Source organism: Vitis vinifera, chromosome 5, assembly GCF_030704535.1.
Source record: "Vitis vinifera cultivar Pinot Noir 40024 chromosome 5, ASM3070453v1".
NCBI lineage: Eukaryota > Viridiplantae > Streptophyta > Magnoliopsida > Vitales > Vitaceae > Vitis > Vitis vinifera.
The window spans coordinates 18,658,505-18,684,386 of record NC_081809.1 but is presented as its reverse complement, the minus strand read 5'-3'; the positions used below and the strand labels follow the sequence as shown (position 1 = coordinate 18,684,386).

The following is a 25,882-nucleotide window of genomic DNA, read 5'->3' as shown; positions in this document are numbered from 1 at the left end:
AATTTTTCCTGTTTTTTCTCTCCAAATTCAAGATATGCTTAAATGATCTATTTTATTCTTCAAATGATTCCATTGAACCAATTTATCTTAAATTTTTATTAATGGAAGATTCAAATGAAAATTAAAATTCAAATGCAATCCCCTATTTAGACATTACTCCATGATACATAGCATGGTAATGGGGTGGATTTTTTTTTAATATTTGTCTCGCTCTAAACAAGATGGATTTGAGATTAGAAGAAACATGTTAAAGATGGTTTAGAAATATATTTTTTTTAATCAAGGTTAAGTTCAAAGTGGATTCAGGTATTATCTTATTCCACTACCCATTTATATATATAATTAAATATAAATAAATCATTTTAATTTTTTTTGGTTTCCTTTAACTAAAATAAAATAAAAAATCTACTTCTTAAAAAAATAAAATTTAAATTTTATAATATTTATTTATTTATAAATTATATTTATTTTTAATATAATTAAAGTTTGAAAAAATAAATAGGGTAAAGCAGGTATAGGGAATTCTTGTACCTACCCTATCTTGCATTTGCCATATTCGCTTTGGCATGCCCATTTAGTTTTTTTTCTTTTCTTTTGAAACAAGGATGGGAACAAATTTAAATAACACTCCATCTTGAATTTGCCTTTTGTAATTCCTAATATAAATATATGTAGAATTAATTTTTTTTTTTTTTTGTTATATGTCACATTATATTATGAGAACTTTGCTTCATAAATCACTCTTGAATGTGTAATTGTTATTTTTCTAGGATATTTGATTTAAAAAGTGATATTTAGTTAAAAAGGACCAAAATAAGCTTGAAATCGGAAAAATAACCTCTTTTACTCCTTTGAGAAAAGAACCATCTTTGAATATTTTTACTTTTCTTTATTCCCTTAAATAAACGTCATCTTTCTCTCATTCTTAATTCTTTTCCATGCCATTTTTGCTACCTAGTTCTCTCCTCTTTAAATTCATATTGCTCCCTTTTTTAGTGAAGTTTAAACCTTACAATAAAGATCAACATATAAAAAACAAATATTAGTGCCTTACCCATTTTAAAAATCACATAATGAAGTTTTCTTATCGTTCGTTTTTCCTCCAAGATTCTTCACATCCTCCGTTTTTCTTTGTTTTTTATTGAGGTTTTTTTGCAATGTAATATAACCCTCTACAATGTCAAAGATGATATTAGATAGAAAGTTATCGTTGGTCAATCTCTGGCTTTTAACATATGCTTAATTCACCATTTTTATTTTTTAAATAATACAATTAAAATTAGTTATATGCATGTATTATTCATATTTAGAAGAAAGATTCAAAATGAGTTAGTTGAAAGGTCAACTAAGTAGATTTATAATGTGTACAATGAAACTAATTCAAAGCCAATGAATTGAATATGAATGTAGAAAAATAGATATGGATCATGTGCGCCGTAAAGTATACTTTGGTAGAATATGAATTGATTTGGGAGGTTAAGAGGAAATTAATAATAATATCATAAATAACTCTAATTAAAATGGAAGGATTCACATTGATGTTAAAATTTTTGAAATTAATGAATTCATAAATTATTAAGTTCATGTCATACTGAATGAATGTGGTTTATTAGTTTATTTATTATCATAAATTAATAAATTAATATTCTCTTTAAATTATAAATAAGACATGTTACCTAAGTATAGGGTTGGAAGCCATCAATATTGAATGTTTGGTGTAGTAATAGTGGGATTCTTTGTACTTGAATTTAGAAGCATCACAATCCTTATGCTTTCTTCCTCAAATGATGGAAGAGGTTCTTTACTTAGCACTTGACTCTTTACTTGGTCCAACTCCTAATTAAGACCAACAAGTACTCAAAGACCCTCTTGGATTCTAAAAAAATTCTTCGATTACACATTATCCACAATAGACTCCATTTCAACAATCAAATACAAGTTCTAACTATAAACTTCATTGTATTGTAATATTGAGTTACAATGATTATATCTTGTTTGGTTAGATGAATTTGAAATTTTAGTTCATAGACTTGAGCAACAACATTGACATTTAGCTTTGATTCATTGCATCCCAATTTCCTTGGATTTAGGGAGAAGTCTTAATCCCTTACTAATCTCAAGCAACATTGAATTCAACAACTAAGACATCACAATTAAATTCTCGGCATCCCACATAACATATTTTGGATTTGTTTCTTTTGATTTTGCAATAGCTCCAAATATATAACTTGTCTTTCTCTTACTCCTAAGGAACTATTTGGAAGATGGGACATTCCACAAAATTATCGTTAGCCCAAGGGTTCTCCTAATTGGGTTTTGATGATAACAAATCATGGTTAAGTGACTAATTGGTTTGAATGGTAAAGAAGCTCAGGTATAAATTCAGAAATTCATCAAAGGACCAAATGGATACAAGATTGAGACTTTTAGAAGACTTTTGATCATAGGAAACGAATGTAAGATGAATGCATGGGTGCACTTAGGTTTTTCATACCGTTTCATGCATCTTTAAAAACTCGGTTTACCCTTTAAAGTTTCGATTTCATTAAAACCCGAGTTTTATCAAATGTATTTTAGGCAAAACGTTTTAAAATTGACATATTAATTTACCTAAAGACCTTGCCTAAGTGTTAGAAAAGAAATGAATTGAAAAAAATAGGTTTTCGGGGCCAAAAGGCTGAACCGGTCAAGGCTATGGCCAACCGGTCGATCGGTTGCCCTTGTCCGATCAAGGTTCGGTCGAAGAGTGCCAAAAACACTCTCTCTCATCTAGTAGCTTCCTCTTCCCGGTTGAGGGTTTCCCCTTCCCGGTCGACCTCCGGTCGAGGTACGATCGAGGTCCGATCGAGACAACTAAACCTGCCAAAGCATTAAATGCTCCAACGGCTAGTGAACCGGTCGACCCCCAGCTCGATCGATTGAGGCTACCTTTTTCTTTTCTTGGCTCTCGATCTTAGAAACCTATAAATTGAGAGCTCCACTTTATTTATGACACAAAGAACACCTGCAATCAATTATCTACCTACTTGTTATTGTCTTAAAAGCTCTCATTTCTTTCTTAGTGTATTAAATCCCCATTTGCATATCTTTTAGTGCATCCTTGTGAGTCATCCTAGCTTTGATTTGTATTTGAGCTATCTTTGAGCTAGGTTGAGGGATTCTTTCTTGTAAAACTTGAGTGTTAAAGCCTTTAAGAGGTTTGAATCTTGAAGAGATTGTGTAAGAGCCCATTGGAGCCAGAATTCAAGTGTAAAAGATTGGAAGCTTGGTTGAAGGTTCAAGTTAGTGGAACCCTCACTCGGTTAGGAGATTGAGGAGAGTGAACGTAGGCAGGGAAATGTTGAACCACTATAAAATCCGAGTTTGAATTCTCTAATTCTATCCTTTTATTTTTTATTATATTGTGCTTGAATTAGTTGTGTTGAAAAATATTTTGAAAAACCCAATTCACCCCCCTCTTGGGTGTTTTTCTCATTTAAACATAGCCTTTATTTTCTCAATTATTACCATCAAGTTTTATTGTGGTGATTTGAAGAGTAGGGTGGTCATTTTGAAAGGTGGTAATTGGCTAAGTTGGTTGTTGGGTATTTTATAGCTTGGAAGATACTTGATTCTTAGAAGTGATTGACATAATTTTTGTTTGAATGAAAGAAGTAAATAGGAGATGAGATGAGGCTAGCTAGATAATTGAAACATGTTACAAAAATTAAGGCTACTTAGGAGAAGAAATGCTTTGAAGGAAGTGGAACAAGGTGATGGTTTAAAAAGAACCTTAATTAAGGTTTGATACCATGAAAAACAATTTAGAGAAATTGAATTTATTTTTTCTGCCTTTGATAGGATTACAAGCTCTAGTTTTATGTAGCGACCTAAATTAATTTATGTTTTTATAAAAAGGAAAAGAATAATATCCTGCAGGGCTGGGTTTCAGAGGACCAATATGGTTGGGTCGGGCCTTACAAGGCCAATTTTAAACTGAGGCAGCTGTGAGCTGGGTTGAGTTTCACTTTTTAAACTGAGCTGCCTACCATGGCAAGTCCGCGCTAAAAACGTGAATGGAGGGAGAAATCGAACAGTCAAGATTTGTTGTCTGTTGGAAAACAACGACAAATCCCGTACTTCTCATTATTCTTCCAATTTGTCTATGACATTACTGCTCTCTGCTCTCCATCTCTTTCAAATTATTTACTGTAAGTTCAATGGTCTTTGATATACTCTTATCATAGTCGGACTTTTCTCAATAGTACGGTAATTTAAAAAAATTATTCTTAAATTATTATAGTAGAAGAAGTTATTACAAATATATGGTAGTTTTTGCCACCTAAGAGAGAGGGTGAACGGATAAATTTTTTTTAAAACCAAAATGGTATTTTCAAAAGACAAAATCGTCTTTTCAAAAGACAATCGTCTTTTCAAAAGACAAAATCGTCTTTTCAAAAGACGATTTTATTTTCATTTAAAAAAAAATTTCAAAAGGGAAATCGTCTCTTCAAGAGACGAGTTCCCTTGAGGATTTTTTTTTTTTTAATTTGGGAATTTTAAAAAAAAATATATTTTTTTTTCAAGGGGAACTCGTCTCTTGAAGAGACGATTCCTTTGAGGAATTTTTTTTATTTATTTTATAATTTGGGATTTTTTTTATAGGATTTTTTTTATTTTATAATTTGGGATTTTTTTAAAAAATATATATATATTTTTTTTCATGGGAACTCATCTCTTGAAGAGACGAGTTCCCTTGAGGATTTTTTTTTTTTAATTTTATAATTTGGGATTTAAAAAAAAAAAATATTAATTTTTTTTATGGGAACTACTCTCTTAAAGAGACGACTTCCCTTGAATTTTTTTTTTTTTTTTTTTTTTTTTTATAATTTGGGATTCCCTTGATGATTTTATTTATTTATTTATTTCTTTATTTATAATTTGGGATTTTTTTTAAAAAAATATTAATTTTTTTTCATGGAATTAGTCTCTTCAAGAGACGAGTTCCCTTGAAGATTTTTTTTTTTTTTTTAAATTTGGGATTTTTTTTTAAAAATATATATATATATATATATATTTTATGGGAACTCGTCTCTTGAAGAGATGAATTCTCTTGAGGATTTTTTTTTCATGGGAACTCGTCTCTTGAAGAGACGAGTTCCCTTTAGGATTTTTTTATTTTATTTTATTTTTAATTTGGGATTTTTAAAAAAAAAAAAGTCATGGGAGCTCATCTCTTTAAGAGACGAGTTCTCTTGAGGAATTTTTTATTTATTTATAATTTGGGAATTTTAAATTTTTTTTTTCATGGGAACTCGTCTTTTTATAATTTGAGATTTTTTTTTAAAATATATTTTTTTTTCATGGGAACTCGTCTCTTGAAGAGACGAGTTCCCTTGAGGATTTTTTTTAAAAAAAAATATTAATTTTTTTCATGGGAATTCGCTTGAGGATTTTTTTTTAAAAAAATCCCATGGGTTTTTTTTTTTTTTTATATATAATTTGTAATAAATATTAAAAAAAATATTAATTTTTTTAATGGGAAATCGTCTCTTCAAGAGACTATTTCCCTTTTGAATTTTTATTTTTTTTTAAAATGGAAATAAAATCGTCTTGTAAAAAGACAATTTTGGTTAAAAAAAAAATTTATCTGTTCACCCTCTCTCCTAGGTGGCAAAACCTACCATATATTTGTAATAACTTCTTCTAGTATAATAATTTAATAATAACTTTTTTAAATTACCTTGAGAAAAGTCCTATCATACTCCTCAATGTACACAATAACCATTTCCATGTACCTTTTATAGATTTGAGCTTGTTGCTTCTCAAAGGCCAGGGTTAGCTCCCTTATCTTTTCATGTTTGTCCTATACAAACAGCAAATACAAAAATGTAAGCTGCAACATAATGGGAAAAAAACACGCAAGAAAAGAAATCAAAACTTTACACATCAAGACTTAAGGGAAAATGAGGGTATACAGGAAAAGAAACCATTCCATTATGTATCACATAGGATGTGAATGAATCCTTCCATCATAGTTTGTCCTCCCTTCACCTCTGCATTGAACTAATGCAATCAAGATGCCTTCAAGGGGATTGAATTGAAGACTCCCTTTGTGTTCCATCCTAGAACTACAAAGAAATGTAAACCAATAGACTTGACCTGACCTTGTGTTCAATAAAACAATGCATTCTTTTATGGGGATTGAATTGAAAATTTTGATATATTCTTCACTTCTGGACCAAGATGGAATTTGGGAAGGGAAAGCCGATCCATGTTAAAAAGGAAACATTGTGTTTTTAGGGTTGAGAGGAAAAAATAAAATAAAAAACTAGGGATTTTACCTCAGAGCAGGGTTGAGAGCAACTCACATTTTGCTGTCAATCAACTACACTCGGTGTTTTTTTTTTTTTTTTTCTTCACCATTTTTCCCCCTTGCTTTTGAAGTTTAAAACTGAAATTTAGGCTTGAAATGGGTTGGGCCAAACCGGACCGGTTTGGGCCGGGGAACCAAAGCCTGCCCTAACCCAATTTATCCCACTGGGCCGGGCCTTAGAGGCAGCTGCGAGCTGGCCTGAGTTTTACCTTTTCAAGCTGGCTACCGTTATAAAATCCCGCACTTTCTTTATTTCAATTTCTCTCCCGCACTTACCGTTGGAAAATTCCAGGAACTTCTCATCGCTCCCCGCAATCTCTCTCCCTCGCTCCCCTGCAATCGATCCCCCGCAATCGATCCCTGCAATCGATCCCCGCAATCGATCCCTGCAATCGATTCCCGCAATCGATCCCTGCAATCGATTCCCGCAATCGATCCCTGCAATCGATCCCTGCAATCGATCCCCGCAATCGATCCCCACAATCGATGGCTGACTCCCTTTCGATCCTCCTCCTTACACGGCTCTCCAGAGGTGAAACCCTCCCCAACCCTTAACCACTTTCATTGATTCACAATTTGATTTTAATTAAATGCTTCTCGTTTAGATTTCAGCGAAATTGCTCCAATTTAGGGTTTTTATTTTTTTTAAAGTCTGGTCTTTGGTTCTCATTAAATGTTATGGATGCAGGGTCTTTGAATTCTTGCCCTCAACAGGTGCAGTTTCTTCAGAGCTGGGAAAATGTAAGAAAAAAAAATGGATTTCTGTATGGGGCCATTTTGTTTTTATGATATTTATTTTGTTGAATGATTTCTGTTAAACATGCATATTAGAATGACACTCTAATATCAGTTTAATATTAAGAGCTGAGATGAAAGGTTTCATGAGGGGTTTCAAGGTAATGGGGAGACGTGGAGGAGAGAAGGAAGATCCACTTGGTAAGATGGGCGGTTATTTGCAAAGATAAGAGGCATGGAGGGCTGGGGTTAAGGCATTTGAAGGTTTTCAATCATGCTTTGCTAGGGAAATGGCTTTGGAGATTTCCTCTAGAGAGGGAGAGTTTTTGGAAGAAAGTCATTGTTGGTAAATTTAGAGAGGAGGAAGGGGGTTGGACCACTAGAGAGGTGAGGGAGTCTTATGGGATGGGCCTTTGGAAAGACATTAGAAAGGGTTGGGATGAGTTCCTTCTTAGAACTAGTATTCGTATTGGAAATGGTAGACGCACAAGATTTTGGTGAGACATTTGGGTAGGAGATTCTAAGCTGAAGGATCTTTTCCCTTTGCTGTTCAAAATTGCAACCCATAATTCTGCTGTAGTGGCTGATCTTTGGGGGAGACAAGGAGGTGGGGGCGAGGGTTGGGAGGTGCACTTTAGAAGATCCTTCCAAGATTGGGAATTGGAGGAGGTGACTCATTTTTTGGATCATATTTCTGCAATAAAGGTTCAAAAAGGGGAGGATTCTTTATTTTGGAAGATAGAGAGGAAGGGAAAGTTTAATGTTAAATCTTATTATAGGTCTTTAAAGGATGAGAATAGCCCCTTATTTCCAGCCAAAGAGGTTTGGGGTTCGTATGCCCCTTTTAGAATACATTTTTTTGCATGGGAAGCAGTTTAGGGTAAAATTTCTATTGTAGATATGTTAATGAGGAGGGGTTGGTCTATGGTTAATAGGTGCAGTCTTTGTAAAGAGAATGAAGAATCGGTTGACTACATCCTAATTCATTGTGGTAAGACAAGGGAGTTTTGGACTTTGTTGCTTTCTTCTTTTGGGGTGGTGTGGGTGTTCCCAGCTTCAATGAGAAATCTACTTCTAGAATGGAAAGTTAAGGGGCTAGGGAAGAAAAGGAGAGCGATTTGGAGATTGGCGCCTATTTGTCTTTTTTGGTGTATTTGGGGAGAGTGAAACTGAAGAACATTCCAAGAGGAAGAGATGTCAGATACTTGCTTGAGGAACCTCTTTTTTCGGTCTCTTCTTGAGTGGTCTCAATAGTTTTTGGACTTGGACTCTCTCTCTTTTCTGAATTTTTTGGGTGATTGGCTTGTTGGTTAGCTTTTTCCTCTCTAGGTTTTTTATTTCTTTTGTTGCCTTGTTTTGGCTTTCTTTGCATACTGCCTATGTACGTAGGGAGCCCCACCTGTTTAGGCGTCTTTTAATTTATTTTTCTCTTTGTCTATAAAAAAAAATATTAGAATGATTTCTGTTTTGAATATTTGATTTAATGGTTCTTTGTTGCTTTTCAGTTGGACAGATTCATTCCAAACAGATCAGCAATGGACTTTGACTTTGCCCATTACATGTTGACTAAAAGGGGGAAAGACAAAGAGAACCAAAGTGTTGTCAGGTCTCAATCCAAAGAGGCCTACTTGAAACTACTGGCTGAGACATTCAACATGAATCGCTCTCGCATCCTCGCCTTTAAGAACAAACCACATACTCCAGTAAAATTGATACCGGATGAATTCTATTCCTCTGTTCATCAATCCAAGCGCTCAAAGCCTCTGCGGCATATTCCTCAGGTTGGACAAATTCAGATTAGGTCAATAAAATGGAGTTTATGATATTTGCTGACTAATTCGATCTCTACTTGTTTCAGACATGATTGTTAAGCTTTACTTTATCTGATTTTTTTTCCTTTTGTTATTGTTTTTTGATTTGATCGGATGTGACAGACTCCTGAGAGGACATTGGATGCTCCTGATATTATAGATGATTTTTGCTTGAACTTAATGGATTGGAGTAGCAGCAATGTTCTTGCACTTGCTCTTCAAAACACGGTATATTTGTGGGATGCTTCAAATGGTTCTGCCTCAGAGCTTGTCACTGTTGATGATGAGAATGGCCCTGTTACAAGTGTGAGTTGGGCTGCTGATGGACAATACATTGCCATTGGCTTGAACAGTTCTGATGTTCAGCTATGGGATTCTACAGCTAATCGACTGGTATGTAAATTTTCTTTGTTTTAACCTTTGGAATGGTCTTTTGTTGATGATTTCCTAATACAGTGATGTTCTATCAATTCTGCAGCTGAGGACTCTGAGAGGTGGCCACCAATCACGAGTTGGTTCTCTAGATTGGAAAAACCACATCCTTACAACTGGGGGAATGGATGGTCAGATCATTAACAATGATGTAAGAGTGCACTCGCACATTGTGGCAACTTTTAGAGGACACCGGCAAGAGGTTTGTGGACTGAAATGGTCTACCTCTGGCCAACAGTTAGCGAGTGGAGGAAATGACAATTTACTCTACATATGGGATAGGTCGATGGCCTCTATGCATTCACGTTCTCAGTGGCTTCACAGGCTTGAGGATCACACTGCTGCAGTAAAAGCGCTTGCTTGGTGCCCTTTTCAGCGCAATTTGCTGGCGTCTGGAGGAGGTGGGAGTGATTGTTGCATAAAGTTTTGGAACACCCACACTGGCGCATGCTTGAACTCAGTGGACACTGGCTCACAAGTCTGTGCTCTGCTGTGGAACAAGAACGAGCGTGAGTTGCTTAGCTCCCACGGCTTTATGCAGAATCAACTCACCCTCTGGATGTATCCATCAATGGTGAAGACTGCTGAGCTTACTGGTCATACATCCAGAGTTCTTTTCATGGCTCAGGTAATAAAACGGACCTTAGTTTAGTGAATGTTTCTGAGTACCAAATCTTTATATGTTCTAATATTCTTGATCAACTCTTTTGGCAGAGTCCAGATGGACGTACAGTGGCAACTGCTGCAGGAGATGAGACTCTCAAGTTTTGGAATGCTTTTGGCATGCCAGAAGTGAAAAAAGCTGCACCAAAAGCAGAGCATCCTGGGCCATTTCCTCATATAAGGCGAATCCGTTAGGGTTTTGTTTGGGTATTAGGAAGTATCAGGGAAAGAAGAAAATATGTTTTTAAGCTCGATAAAATCTCTCCATATTCTTTCTTCAAATTAAATTATCAATTTTCATCATATGAGATTTTCTTTCACATTTTTCATCCAAGCCAAACACAAAAATGTGATTTTTCTTTTTTCCTTAGCACTTTCTTGAAATAGGAGGTTTCCCTAATTTTGATTTTTGAGTCTCTTTCTTTGTTTTCCTACTTTATTTCTAAATTAGGGTTTGTTAAACAGATATTTTTAATTGATTTTTTTTTTTATTTATGAAATAATTATTTTGATTTCTTGACTTTTTTTTATTGTTTTTCTGATTCTGAGTCTAGGTTTTCCTTTGATTTGTAATAGGGTTTTTGATTTTTGATACAACTGTTTTGATTTTTGAAACTGGGGGTGCATGGGTGGGGTGGGGTGATTCCCTAAATTTGATTTTTGAGTTTAGCGTTTTTCTTTTTCAATTTTATTTGTGAATTAGGGTTTTGATAAATAGATTTTTGTAACAAAGAAAAAACAAATTTTTGGAATGGGGGCATTTTGTTTTTATGATATTTATTTATTCTTGGTTTGATCTCCAAAACAATTATTCTGATTTCTGAATAATCTTTCAGATTCTTTCCAAGAATGGGAAAATTGGCAGTGGAGCAAGAACAGGTTGAGATAGTGAAGCCTTGCACAGACACATGAGAGTACAGAATAGTCGTTCTCCAGAACTCTCTTGAAGTCCTCCTCATCAACGATACTGATACAGGTAAGGTTACTCTTTCCATTCTTGATTTTTATTTTTATTGGATGAAATGGTGAGAGGATCAGCTTTGTTGTTGGTGGTGTTGTTTGTTTTTATTTTTTTTCATTTGGTGGCTTCCATGGACGTGTGCATCGGTTCCTTCAACGATCTTGAGGGCCTCCCAGGCCTCGTGCGAGAGAACAGGGGCATTACCTTACGAAATATTTCATATTCTGATCCATTCATAATCTGTTTGGTTGCTAAGAAAATGAGGATAACTAGGAAGAGAATGGAGGAAAATATTGTTAGGGTCAACTAGTAAAAGACGAGGAAGGCTAGGGTTGAAAATGGGATTCAATTTACCAAAGGCACGAGACCCTTTTGTTATTATTATGGAATTTTGAGAATTTTGGTTTGGAATTGTGTTTGGAAATGATCATAGCCAAGATGATAGTGTTGAGATAGATGAATGACAACATGAAAAATGAACAATTGAGAAATGGGTATGTGCATCTATGTTACATGGATGGAGTTACAGATGTCGGGTTTTAGTGTGCTTCTAGCTAAGTAGTGTTAGATTCCTTTACTTCCTATATCTCAGGACATGAGAATATGGATAAAATGTGCTCTGATTTTTTCCATTCTATTTATTAGCTACTTTAGCTCAATTGAAGTTTGTATGGTTAGCGTAGTTTATCCAACATAATTTTAAGGTTAGTTACCATGGGATTTCCCACCAAAATTGTATTGCAAAACACCAACAGCCCACCACCATTGCCATCGGCATTGTCCTAATACCTTTATATAAGTTTTGGCGATTCATGGTATCTTCATCCACTGCCACAACCCCCCTCCAAAAGTCCCTAAGCTACTTGAACAACTCCCTATCCTAGAAATGCAATGACAACCCAACTACTCTCACACAAGGTTCTCTAGTATGAACTTCTTCCCCACAGTATCCCACCTCTGGGACTCCACTATCTAAAACAGAATTTTATTCTTTTACCTTCTCAACCCTTTTAGGGACCAACTCTGCATCAGAAACTGCCTCAAATCCAAACAAGATAAGGGAGCTCCCTGACAAGGCCAAATGCATGCCCTCTTTGGTTTCAGCCATACACCCCACCTCTTCAACAAAATTAGATCTGGAGCTTGGTGTGAAAATCCCCCAGCCCTACCCACTAAACAACATTGCAGTCCCCTTCATCTTACTGCTCAACTCCTTCTCCCCTAACTGTATCCACACTGCAGTACCTACCTATATGGGCCTTCCTCACAAGCTCATCAAAGGACTCTCCCTTTTTGGTATCCTTCTAACTGCTCTCTGCAGACGGGACCTTAGTAAAAGGGTCAGCTTCAGGGATAGGAAAGACCACCCAAAGTCTCATAACTTGTTAGCTAGAATGACTCAACCCCCAAGAAACCCCCTGCCTTCTGAGAACCCCAAAGCTAACCTCCTTGCCTCCACAAAGCAAACCGAGTACAACTGATACTGCCCTCCTCATTACTATGGAGCAGCAGTCTGTAGACTCTGTACCACTTCCCCCTTCTTTCCATTCCTCTTTGGAAATGGCCTCTCAATCGAAAGACGCTTTTCTCCAAATCTAATCCAACTAGAGAACCCATGTCCCCTTTCCAAACTTCAGCTTCCACCCTACCTTTGACAACCTGTACTGAGATTTCAAAAGACTTCAACCTCAACCCTAAACCAGAATTTTCTGCTTTTCATCTTTCCTTCTTAAATTGTTTATTGCCTCCAATGATCAAGCACAGAGCACACACCAGAGGAATAGTTGGCTTTAGAACCATCTTGCCTAACAAGCCCTTATTGCCGAATGATATATCTCCTCAGCTTTTTATTTTTTCTTTGTTATGCACAAATATTTGGATATTTGAACCCTAGGCTTACCCCCTACCTGACAGTTCCTAGCACTTTACCATCTACATCATGACCAATTAGAGCTCACTGCAATGTCAGTTTCTAAATTCTTAATTGGCTCTTAAGCAAGCGGTTCAGGGTTAGCGTAGTTGAACAAAGCTACCGCTTGTGAACTTGTTGACGGTGAATTTCTTTTGGTTCAAATTTCACTTATACTGAATTTTCTAAATTTAAAAATCGTCCCATTGGAGGATATTAAGAAAGTCTTTAATTATAGTAGTATGTATAAAATCTATGTGTTTTCAAAAAGAATATACATAATCATAGAACCAATGTAACCATGTTCATAGAAGGTAAAATGGTTACATGGTATATTATAAAACCAAAACTAGTTGATGAAGATTATAGAGTTTCTGTTGCCTGTTGGTATAGGGCTTATAGGCAGAAAAAGTGTCATCTTGAGTTAGGTAATTCCAGCTCAGAGATTGAGCCTTTGGAATAAAACAGTTGGTTGGTTTTGAGCAAAAATTTTCAATGTTGACCACAAGGCCAAATTCAGTGATGGATATAGAAGCATACTTATATTATATTATTGGGAACATAGAGTCCATGCTAGTCTGAGCTAGAGGTTAAGTTTCAGTAACTAAGAAATCAAAGATGAAGTGCAACAGAAGGCACAACCTGAGTGCATGAGAAGTGTAAAGAAAACCCAGAGAAGAAGGAAAAAGAATAAAAACCGACAAATAGAACCCAACAAAAAAACCAATAAAAACAGTACTGATGAGGATCCGAGACTTAACTGCCTTAGATTATCTATAAGATCCAAAAGACAACAAACTCCCTCTCATTAGTCTTGATGGTGTTGACTGGACACAGCCCAAGTGAGTGAGGCCAATGCTGGCCTTTTACATGCTGGGAAGCGTTTGGGCACTCACTAGCCAAGCATTTGTCCTAGATCATTTGGTTTGAACACATGATTCAGAACACTCCTGGAGATTAAAGAAGCCTTGAGAAGAGTTAAAGCCTGCATAATCATGTGGGGGTGGGCAAAATTGTATAATGGTGCGGAGCCTCGTTCCCTTATAAGTTTCCTGGAGTGGATAGCCTCCAATTAAGGGCTGGTAGGTTTTTTGTATTTTTGGCTTTTTTGTTGTGAGGCCTTCGTCGCCTCGTATACTCCCTGTATGCTATGCGGCGCTTTGCCTTTTGCTAATATACGTGTTTACTTATCGAAAAAAAAAAAAAGAGTTAAAGCCTGCATAATAAAAGTACAAATTAGTCTGCAATAGGAATGAGTGGATGGTTAAATTTCAAAACCTAAATTTACATTATATTGCATTTATATGAGCTAGATTCCCTAGAAACATTAGAATGATATAGTAAATTGTGGTGTATCATCAGTTAATTCGGGAAAAGTTAGTGCTTTCTGGATATTTATTTGTTCATTAATGAACCAGGATTTGTTGGGGAATCCAGTAATCCTCTCTCTTTAAGTCAGCCATGAACCCAAATGCTTATCGAAAACAAGAAAAAAAAAGGTCATCTATGAACCAAAGCGAACTTCGATTATAGTTTTAAGCTATTGGAATGAAAAAGAACCTTACTGATTTTAATTTCTTAATTACTACCTGCATTATTAGTAAAAATTTATATTTTATCAATAGGTGTATGCATAGCTTTGATTCTTCAGAGTAGCCATTTTGCCCAAGATTATTGGAGGTAGGGGACCTATCCAAAGTGCACTTCCTAGGGCCCTGTTTTGCCACTATATGCTTTGGGTTCACATTGAAATAAACTACTGATTAAGTTACTACAGCCAAAAATGAACAAAATAAATAAAAAAAAATTGGTTTTTGAACAAGCAAAGGAAAACCTCATAAAATCTACAATAATCATAATTTAATTGTATGTTACCACCTTTTATTATAATTACTAAATAAATAGTTAACAATCATAAAACTTGGAAGTTGATCTTTGCAACATTTCTTTATACTGCTTAAAATAAGGAAAATTATTTTCAGATGTTGAACACAATATATTATCCAATTATAAAACTAGAGGTAAAGATAGAAGGCCAAGGTTTTTATGAATGGAATTTTCAATCTAAGTTTCTACAATCTTTTTTTCTATCATTAAGAATGAAGAACCTGATATTATTTAGTATTATTAAAATCTCTCCAAAGTAAATATTGTAAAACTGTCTTAATAACTAATTGTATATAGAGGAATGTTTAGCAATTGAATGCATATATATATATCTTGATAGACGCAATTGAATGCATATATATGTGTGTGGTGTCTATGGAGAAAGAGATTCAGATGTACCTCCTCTTCCCGTACTTCAACCTCATGCTCCTCTGAGTTGCTTACAAGGACTTTAAGTTTGTCAAGGTCAAGGATGCCATTGATAGGAGATAAAGGTTGAATTGTTAGGTCATCATTAATCAGTAGTAGTGTTTCCTTCTTAATGAATCCTCCTCCACGTGCTTCCTGACCAGAAAGTTTAGGGTTCATAAAGCAAAGCTTTTCACCCCATGGATATAAGTAAACCATATTTTTCCCAAAGCAATCAGCACATCTACGACTTTCAGGGGTTATTGGGTCCTCCTCTTTGAGTGGTAGCTGTTCATTCAAACTGAAATGCAGTGGAAGTTTAGGATTAAGAAGCAAATCCTTACTTTTGGTAGAATTGAAAAAATCCTCCATCTTCGATCTTCCCACACTTTTATACAAGTTGTCTACACTCCCCAGGGAAGAATGTCCCCTTAACAGTCTTATTATAGAACCAAGAGGCAATGTAAGAAAGCTAAGCACCAGGTTCATAAAGTCTTCTTTAGCTTCTAGGCATGAAACCCTCCTGCTGGATTTGTTGATAAGGAGCTTTACCTTCATCTTCCTAAACCTATTTTCAAGGTGATCGGGTCTGCTTAGTGGTTCAAAAGGTGCTGCATTTTCTGTATTCTCTTCATTCGATAAGAATGTATCTGTCATAGGAGTCTTGGATAGTAATGAACGCTTGAGTAGATGCAAAACCTAGCTCAAGACAAACAACAAAAGGAACATATATAGTAAGGATTATAAGAGGAGATGGTTGCTATCAAATCTCGTTTATTTTGGTGAAAATAAATTTATTGGAATTAGTGATAATCAGAAACTCAATCATCCATAAATTAGAATATAATTAATGAAGAAAATGCTGAAAAATATTTAAAATAAGATTCCTCTGTGGTAGCTATTTTCAGCCTTTTTTCAAAAGGTGACAAAAAGAAGCCAATCGATGTACCCTTTCTAGTAAATATTCATTTAGGTGGTGCATTCTAAAAGTACCTCTTCTTCATCGACTGTTACAGTCCTTACTTCAATGCCATTGCCGCTTTCCAATCTGAGTTTCCGAAACATTGCAAGGCTATCTGACATGGAAACGGGTGTGATATGCAAATCATCTGTGATCATAAACATTCTTGATGTTCCTTTCATGAATACCCCATTTCCATCTATGATCCCCTCTTGGTATTCTAGAAATACTTCCTTATCCATTGCTTGTCCACAACTACATTCAGAATTCTCAACTATACTAGACAAACAGTAAGCTTTCTTATTGGGAGTTTTAATAGGGCAGAACAGTTTTGAGCACATGTAGATTTTAGTCGGCTCTGTATCATCAATCTTCAGAACCAAGTTCTTACAATGAATGTCGTGAGCACTTCTGGGATTGAGCAACATGGTCTTGCATTCTTTTGATTGTAGAAATTGTTCATCAAGAGCCTCAACGTTCTTATATAAGTAATCTATGCATCCCACACCTGATTTCTTGTCAGCCAATGTTTAGAATAGTTCCCATTGGCAAGGTGAGAAAACTGAAGAGAACATCTACAAAATCTATATCAGATTCTGCAAATAAAACTTGGTTCTTTTCCTTGTCAATTGCTAGCTTTAGACTAATCTGTTTAGGAGTCTCTCTTGCCCGATGAAGCCTTGGATTGGAGCTTATGCAACTGAAATGATGCCAGAACCAGAATAAGAAGGGGCCAATCCATTCACAAATCTTGGATGGGCAGATTGGTGGTTGCCTGATGATTGATTCAATCCAAACACGATTGAACTAGAAAATCCCAAACCAGTTTGTGCAGAAGACAAAATGTGACTATGAGAAAGGTCACGATCAGGTGCTTAGTGATTAGGGAGAACAGAAGATGTAAAATGAGACCACAAAACCAAATTATTATCTGAGCTGAACCAACAATAATAATGTTCAGAATAACATATACAAATATCACGAGGAATGGAAAAAGATAAAGGAAGGGTTTAAAATTTTCGAAGACGAACATCAAAATTATCATCATTCTGAAGTTTCTGAAAATCACCCACCAATGTGAGCTTATGAGAGATGTACCAAAAAATGAAATAATTGATAAACGATGATTTTTATTCGATTTTGTTGCTTAGGTTAGAAATCGGAAGAAGTCAAGAGTTATAATATATATATATATATATATATATATATATATATATATAATACATATTTCTTTAGGGTTTATATAGTTTTCGTTTGGAGTTTTGGTTGCTTTCTTGAAAAAGTCATCAATGATATAAGTTTGACTTTATAGCCTTGTGATCTGTCTTGAAGAAGTCAGGAGCATTGGATTACCAGAAAAGCATTAAACTGCAAAGAAATGATGTAGTTTAGACTCAGACTTTAGAGCTTCAGGTTGCTTTTCAGAAGAATCGTATATAGGGTGATGATCCTTCACAATGGCTGTTGATGGGTTTGGCTTTTTTATCTTGAAACTCAATTTTGTGTTGTCAATTGCTTTTTATTTATTGCCATACCAAAGGGGTTGACTACATTGTGATGTTCCTGCAGTGTTGATCATCCTGTAAATATCTTTGTTTTTATATTTGTAATTATACCACTTTGAATCTAAATGATTTTCTATTTTCTGGAATCATTAAAAGTGAGGTGTCATGCCCTTCTCTTGCTATGTTTGCTTCTTGTTGAAGGCATAATCAAATACCTTATCGTTTGATCAATGACTTTCTTTTTGTATTCATTTTGATACTTATCCTATATTCAAACCCTTATTGTGTCACATTCAACATGGGTACTTCATATGTTATGAAATGTTTATGTAACAATGTTAGGTTATAGAATTAATTATTATAAGATGGATTGGATTATCAATTAGAGCTCAACATTTTTTTGTCTCTACTATAGATGCAAAATATTTGGATATTTGAACTCTAGATTTACTCCAACCTTAGACCTTACCATCAAAATCAAGACAAATTAGAGGTCATATTCTGCAATGACAATATGTAAAATGCTTAATTAGGTTTTAAGGTGATGACCTTTAGATTTCCAGCATTATGTAAGAGGTTTTTATTTTTGGGTGTTATATAATGATATGAGAGATCAATGAAGATAAAAGAAAAAGATAGATCCTTGGTAATCATCCCTAGGGTTTCTTATAGAACCACATTTAGGAAGAAGACAATGAAACCACCTACCATTGTCTTTCATTTTTGTGAATAAATCCCAAGGTTTTATTCCTCACCAGTAGAGCAAGGTCCTCAAGGTGGAACCAGGAACCTAGTTAAAGAGAGTTGCTGCTGGTGAATTTGTAGACATTGAATTTCTTTTGGATCAAATTTCACCTTTTGCTAAAATTTTTCCTTCAGAGGAGACTAAAGGATAGTCTTTAAGCATAGTAGCTTGTAAAATGGTTTTTTGAATTGTCAAAGACCATACATCTTATCAAGCCAATGAAGTCATTTGTATCGGAGGTAAAGTGTATGCAGTATATAATAAAATAAAATAAACTGTTTAATTTTAAAATATGGAGTTTTTATTGGTCCTGGGCTTATCATCTGAACCTTGTCATCTTGAGTCAGGCAATTCCTGCTCAGCCCAAACATAGAACAACACAACTTATTTGGTTTATGGACAAAAAATTATTTAACATATTGAGTTACTAAGCCAATGAGTGAAAGATGTATAAGGTATAACATATATTATTGTAGACCCTCCATTTTGTCCCTTTAGTACATGTTTTTTTTTTTTTAAGTTCACTTTCAGTGCTCCACAATGGTTCTTTGATGGCCCAATACTACTCATGTAACTTATCTTTTCTGAGCCACTTTGGAGACTTTGGTTGAGGGGTTTATTCGGCTCCACATTATGACCTTGGTTGCCCTTCAAGTTTAGATTATACTTCACTTAGGTGCACTTTATGTTAGATTTAGTTAGGCTCACCTAGTCTCACTCTAGGTCCGTATAGGTATACCCGACCCATTAGGCACTACCTTAGGCCCATTTAGACACCTTAAGCACTTCTAAGTTCACTTAGGCCCACTAAGGCACACTTGACCCATTAGACATTCTTAGCGTGACTTGTAAGGTTGCATGACTCATTTATCTCATTTACTTATTTATTTATTTATTTTATTATTATTATTATTATTATTGTAGACCCTCAATTTTGTCCCTTTAACACATGTCTTTAAGTTCACCTTCAGTGCTCCATAGTAGTTCCTTGGTGGCCCATTACTACTCATACTACTTACCTTTTTTGAGTCACCTCGGAGACTCTAGTTGAGGGATTTGTCTAATCCAATCTGACTCTTGGCAGCCCTAATTTAGACTTAGGTTTTTTTCCTTCCTTTTTAGGATACCTTTTAGGTGCACCTTTAGGATTGCACACTTGGACCCATTTAGATGCACTTAGCCCACTTAGGCACGCTTTTAGACCCACTTATTTTTGCATAACTTGCATGGTGGCATGACCTGCATGACTTGTGTGGATTGTATGACTTTCTTTATTATTTTATTTTATTATAAGTGTTCTAAATCATATTTCTTGGCTTTTTGGGGCATGAGGAAACGGGCTGCCATATATTTTGGAAGGAAGATCACCAAAATTTCGGGGAAAGGAAAGTGGCAGATTTTTTTGGTAGGAGAAAGGAAAGTTTCCTTTTGGAAAAAGGGAGATAGAATAAAAGAAAAGATTGGAGGGAAGAAAAAGGCAAGGTTTTTGAAAAGAAGTACGGATAGCACGTAGGGAAAAATAGAGGGGATTGGCTGCACGCATTGAGAACGGTGGGGAGAGAGGAAGAACAGGAGATAGGTGGACAGATTCTAGTCTTGGAGAAGATTTCCTGGTCTAAGAAAGGTGCAGTAGCCCGAAGCCAAGCAATTGGAGGGGAGATCATGCAGGTATGTTTCCAGATATTTACTATATTATCATTTAATTTTGATTTATCCTCATTCCTTGGCTGTCTCTAAAGATTTATTTTTGTTACTTGATGTGGACGTTAATGGCCACTTGGTTGTTATGCTGAATCAGAGTTCTTTTTCTTTACATATTTTGTTTTGATTTTATAACTGCTTCATTCGATTGATGAGTGGCTCATTCTTGAATTGGATGATTTTAAAATCAAGCCATTGTTCTCTGCTATTGACGCCTATGTTTAAGCCCATTGACGAAGTCATGGAATGTGGCTTTGTTTGATGATTTACTCTATGCCTATCTTTCCTCCGTTTTTTTCTTCTATTTGCATATTTTCCTATTTCTCTGGCACCCCTTCCTTACTGCACGACAGTTTGCACATCTACTGGGTATTCTCCTGGGTCAGTGTGTTCCGCTGTGCGATCTGGGTTTCATCTAAGGGTGATGTTGCTGATGTAATCCTCTTGGATTATTGAGCTTTTTGGTCGTTGGATTATTTAAATGGTGAATTGGAAGTATGAGAATGTATATATGGGCGCATTCTGGCCATATGGAGGAGTTTAAGAGCTGAAGAAGGACAGAACGAAGAAAAGAAAGAGAGGAATTGGTAGAGGACATTTTCTGGGTTTCTGGTGGATTCTATCCTAGTGCAGACTCTATTGTGTCTGCTAGATCTGTCCCTCTTGTCTTAGTTGCTACACATGTACCAGAACTTCGGGGTTATTCAGACATGGGCAGTACATGGCCAGTTTATTCATCCAACCTACCTGTAGTTTCTGGTTATGGAGCATCACGATCAGGAGTTAATTATAAGAGTTTTGTGCCCATTTGACAAAGATTGGGCGTGTTATTAGCAGGGGAGGAAGTTCCATTAAAAGTGTAAGAGAGGCTAGTGGCGCACATGTTGAGATTGATGATACCAAGACTGACCAGATTATTGAAAAATGAGGCTAATGATGAATTTAATGACAAGTTGGCATCATTTGGTCACTTGTTGTTCTCTTCATGTGGACTATGAATCAGATAGTCGAGACATGAATGACTTTGAATGCTGTTGGCCTAAGAGCAGTTTTGAAGCCTGCTCAATATACTGATGTTCATGCAATAGCTGAAAGGCACATACCAGACTTCGAAGGAAATTGAGATCGCTGAGAGAAGGAATGGGAAGCTGAATACCATCGTGATGTTCTGTAGATTGGGAGGCATCTTGAACTAATTTAAAATAATGAAGTGGAGAACAATCGTGAGGCTCTAGTGCTTTATGCTGATCACTTTCAGCAGAAAAAAAATGGAGAAAGATGCAAGCTGGCAAAGTGGTGAAGATCTATGCAGATGAGACAATTCCTTGTGGCATGGTTTTGCTAGAGATGATCCCAACAGACTTGCTTACATTTGGACGATAAATTTGGATGGAATTCCTATATCTGATTGTCCAATTTTTATGCCATTTTCTGGTTATTCAGTATATTGTCTCTTTTAAGTCCCTGAAAACTGGAAAGTTGTGTGAAAGCTCTGAGATGCAATCCCTCCGATTCTCCACCTGATTCTGCCCATATTTCTCCATTACCAATTTTGAGGAAGCATTTGGAGTTTTATATACGATGAAGGTCCCCAGTTTGTTCCCAATTGTTTGACAGAGGTTTGCCAGATTTAGTTAAGCAGTCAGTTTTACGGATGAGTATCCACTGATACACGGATCAGGTTTGAAAACTGGTTTTGAGACTGATGCAATGAAGATTGCTTTCGAAAGCAAAGAAATGATGGCCATCAATGGAATCAGATGCTGTAGAAATTAGTGATGAATGGTTGATCCGATTTTGTATCTTTCATATGTCAGTTCTGGTTCATAGATCTACCACCAACTTTATTAACTCATGATCAATTAGCACAGCTCATGTCATCCATACTTTCTTCCTCACAGAAAGTATACCCTGATCAGATGGATAAGGTTGCTTCAACATCAACATCACCTAATACTTTGAGCACAATGTCTACTCCAGCATTTCAAGCACCATTATTGCCATTGCCAGCCTCTGCTCAACAGCCTCAGAAGTCTACTGTGTAGTTCACTGAAGAACTCAATTTTATGGCGATGAATGAAAGGTTTAAAAGGGATGAAGTTTGAGGTTATCTTGGAAAAGCAAAGAAAAGGGATGAAAAGAAAAAGATCGAAGACAATGCACTTGGTCAAGGCTTGGGTGACAGAGAGAGTTATGGACTAGTACCCAATCAGATGCTAAACCTGCTTTTGATAAGGAGAAGTTCTTTGACATGATTTCTTGTAATTCTCATACCCGCGGGACTAGAAATGGACAAAATAGGTTCTCTATGCGAATGAAGATGGATACTGAGACTTTTGGCAATTTTCAGCAGAGACCTTATCTAGGCTATGACTGGCATCAAGTCTCAGCACAGGACCATGTAGTCTTATATGATGGATGGGCTCATCAATAAGTAATTCTTCCAGAAACAACCACAAGGTTGGAGGACTGTTTTATGTGTCAGAAAGAATCACCTCACGCATACTCTGGTCCTTTGGTACAGAGATTGAGAGACAGCAGCGCAAGCTCTGTATCTGATTCAAGATCAGCATATCACGACTGCAAACACTTGGCTTCTGATGTTCTGCTTCTTCCCTTATCAAAGTTGCCTGCATCTTTCATCCCAATGGTTCTTTCTTACAAACTTGTCCAGTGTTTAACGGACATACTTTCTACCAAAGACATTTGGCTGCATAAAGCTGCACAGTATTTTCTTAAAGAACTATCAGATTGGGTTACATATGATGATGTTAGAAAAGTATATGTCATCATGGCTCAACAGAAGCACAGCAGTGGGAGATTTGATTGCATTACACAGACAAAAACTGTTAAAGATTTGATGGCAGAGTTCAAAACAGAATCTGGATGCATGCTGTTTATTCAGAACTTAATTAGCATGTTAGTGGATGAAGGTCATGCTTCGGAGAAACCTTCTGATCAGAGTTAGACAACAAATGACAATTCAGAGCTAAATTCAGCAGAGGATAAGGAATCTATTGGACCATCAAGAAATTCTGATTGTCCGAGAAGTTGGGTCGTAGATTCCCTCTCTAGTATTTTGAAATATTTTAAGTTGGATCTTGAAGCAAAGTTTTGGATGCAAAAAGGGATATTGAAGTTTCTAGCTGTTCAGGGTCTATTTTCTTCATCTGTTGGCACTTAAGTAACATCATTTGAATTATAGGAAAATTTTAAGTGGCCAAAATCAGCAACCTCTAGTGCTCTTTGCAGGATGTGCACTGAGCAGATCCAGTTATTGCCGGCAAATTCTCAGAAAAGATGGGGTACAAAAGTGAAGAGAGAAAAAGGAAAAGAAAAGAGGAACAAAGGTTTTTGAGGGATCAGGAGGGAAAACACAGAAAAAAAAAAAAAGGAGGATCGGTTGCAGCCAAGATTGTCCAGGAAAACTTGCTGAGAAACAACCTGGGATGCACTTTTTTTCTTCGTTGCTAAGACTGGTCAGCGTATCCACCTGAAGTCAAATCAGTTGCTGTTGTAATTGCCACTCTCTTTCTGCAATATTTGATCCAGCTTGGTGATCTCGAAAGCATGTTGGATTTCTCTTGCAATGTTCGTCAAGGCACTTTACTGTTTTGCTAAGTCATGGCCTGAGCATTTATTTGGAAGAATTAATTAGGTCATGCATGAAATGGAGGGAAAGGATGTCTTCTATGATAATTTTTTCTTCACCATCTGATTCAGTATATGCGCAGTTGTCTCCACAAGCGGATGGTAGTCTTGATGGCTATTCAAATGACACGTTCCCCCCTATTTCCAGTTTCCTCTTGGCTGGACCTAGTTGACATCTTTTTCTAGTGGGATCATCATCTTCATTGCTGCCTAGGATATGGCATACTTCATGGGAATCCACTTTTACAAAAGCTATCTTTGGAAAATTCGCCACTAGTGCAGCCACCTACCTTGATTCAAGGTGCCGAAATGTCCTTAATCCAAGCACTTCAAGCATAGTGTTCTCAACCATTCACTCTTAGTGGAATGCTAGATGAAATCACTGCAGTTGGAAGAGAGCAGAACACACTGACTTTTTTTAGTATTGAAGTGTTGCTAGAAGATTCACCCATTCGGATTACGAACATCCAACTCGTACATCAAAGAAATCATTAGTTTGGTCTTGATAAATAAATAGAATCATAAGCAGATTTTGTTCTTTTTCTTCAGCTGGGAATTAAATGCATCTCACCATCGTACAGTTGAAATCTTTGAGGCAAATCAGAGAAGAGGAATGCTGGAAAAATGAATTGCAATTTCATTTTTTTATGAGCTCCAATTCCAGAAACCTGGTTGTTGTTGTCGGTCTGGCTTCGCTCATGATGCTCATCCTGAAAACAGGTTGGGGAATTAATTCATGGCATCAGGAATGGTATATGTACACATCAGCGTGAAGGCTCTGAAGCTACTGGCAGTCAAAGGGGTAGTGGAATTAGGTCCGATTTGCAGCAGAAAACTTATGGTTTTTCAAATGGGGCTTTAAATGGTTGGCTTATTGGGAACAATATGCAACTGGTGAATCGACTCAGCACTTCTGAATGGTTATTTGTCCGGCACACTGCACGGTGATTCATCCGAACCTTCACAGCAGCAGTTTGATCAACATCAGCAACCCCTTATTCAGGGTGATAGATATGGATGAACGCTGCTGATCCTTCAGGGTCTACAAACTCCTACAACATCAGCAACAAGATCCTTAACAAGGATCAAGACTCAACCTCCGGAATTATCTATGAAATTTAACAAATGAGCTCTCAATCTTTATTCTCTAGGCTATCAACCAGACAGAGCTGAGCGCACCCAGCCAATCCCAAATAATGCTGGCCTTTTCCATGCTGGGGTGCACTTGAGCAGCATTAGCCTACCATTTATTCCAGGTCATTTGGTTTGAAGACATGATTCAAAACACTTTTGGAGATTAAAGCAGCCTTGAGGAGAATTAATGCCTACATAACCAATCTTCAAATTAGTCTTTAAAAGGAATAGGATGTTAACGGACCATGATTTATTACGGAATCCAATGATCCTCTCTTTAAGTGGATGCAAAATTTAGTGTTTTTGGCTAATTCTTCCAGTTTTTTTTTTTGGTTTGTGTTTGTGTTTATGTTTTTGTTTTCTTTTGTTCTGTCTTTCTTTCTTTTCTTGGGCTATGGATATATCTACATATGCTGCTATACTCACTATATTATTTTATTGCTCATAGTTGTCAAGTATTATGATTTGAAATGGAGGGTTTTTTGTTTTAAAAATATTACTCATATTATAACAAAGAAGAACTTAAAGACCCACTCATAGACAAAGAAACAAGAGTGTTTGTTAGGATTGAATTGTTGGAGTATAGTAGCAAACACTATTTCAATGGTAACCTGCTAGAGTAGTAGGTGTTTATGTAACAAATTTGAAAGAAGTTTTTGGACTTTGGATTGTAAATGCACGCTTGCATATTGTCATTAACCACAACTTTGTGATTGACAATAGGCGCGCGCACACTTATAAATTGAGGTGAAGTTATGGATTTATAATTTTAACTTAGACCCTTTTTCATGTGATTATTGTTCAAACCTTGCATGTTATGAATTAAGGTGAATTTAGTAATCTTTGTTTTAATTATGAATCTTTTTACATGTAATTCTTAAAAATTTATATGTATTGTACCAATGAATGCACTGGTTTAATCCCTGAGAAGGGCTATGAATCAAACTGAGGTTTTACACTATTGGAATAAAAGAGAAGCTTAATGATTTGTAGTTTTATTATCTTTTTTCATACAGTTATTGGT

The 25,882-nt window shown here is 36.0% G+C and overlaps 2 protein-coding genes across 2 annotated transcripts; one reads left to right on the top strand and one right to left on the bottom strand.

Annotated features, from left to right (window-relative positions):
- The first annotated feature begins 8,960 nt into the window (after positions 1 to 8,960).
- Positions 8,961 to 13,523, top strand: LOC100247018 (cell division cycle 20.2, cofactor of APC complex). The gene is made up of 4 exons (XM_002271496.5): positions 8,961 to 9,294; positions 9,380 to 9,961; positions 10,048 to 10,186; positions 10,833 to 13,523. The coding sequence occupies exons 1-4, from the start codon at positions 9,082 to 9,084 to the stop codon at positions 10,883 to 10,885; spliced, it is 987 nt and encodes a 328-aa protein (XP_002271532.3). The 5' UTR covers positions 8,961 to 9,081; the 3' UTR covers positions 10,886 to 13,523.
- Positions 13,524 to 16,130: 2,607 nt separating this feature from the next.
- Positions 16,131 to 16,550, bottom strand: LOC132253837 (uncharacterized). The gene has a single exon (XM_059737087.1). The coding sequence runs from the start codon at positions 16,548 to 16,550 to the stop codon at positions 16,131 to 16,133; it is 420 nt and encodes a 139-aa protein (XP_059593070.1).
- Between the last annotated feature and the right edge of the window lie 9,332 nt (positions 16,551 to 25,882).

Excerpts from the sequence above, each read along its gene's own strand:
- LOC100247018 (XM_002271496.5), top strand. The coding sequence starts at position 9,082 with ATGGATTGGAGTAGCAGCAATGTTCTTGCACTTGCTCTTCAAAACACG. Across the intron at positions 9,295-9,379 it reads ATTCTACAGCTAATCGACTG|CTGAGGACTCTGAGAGGTGG; the intron begins GTATGTAAATTT and ends TCAATTCTGCAG. Across the intron at positions 10,187-10,832 it reads TCCTCATATAAGGCGAATCC|ATTCTTTCCAAGAATGGGAA; the intron begins GTTAGGGTTTTG and ends ATAATCTTTCAG.
- LOC132253837 (XM_059737087.1), bottom strand. The coding sequence starts at position 16,550 with ATGTTGCTCAATCCCAGAAGTGCTCACGACATTCATTGTAAGAACTTG.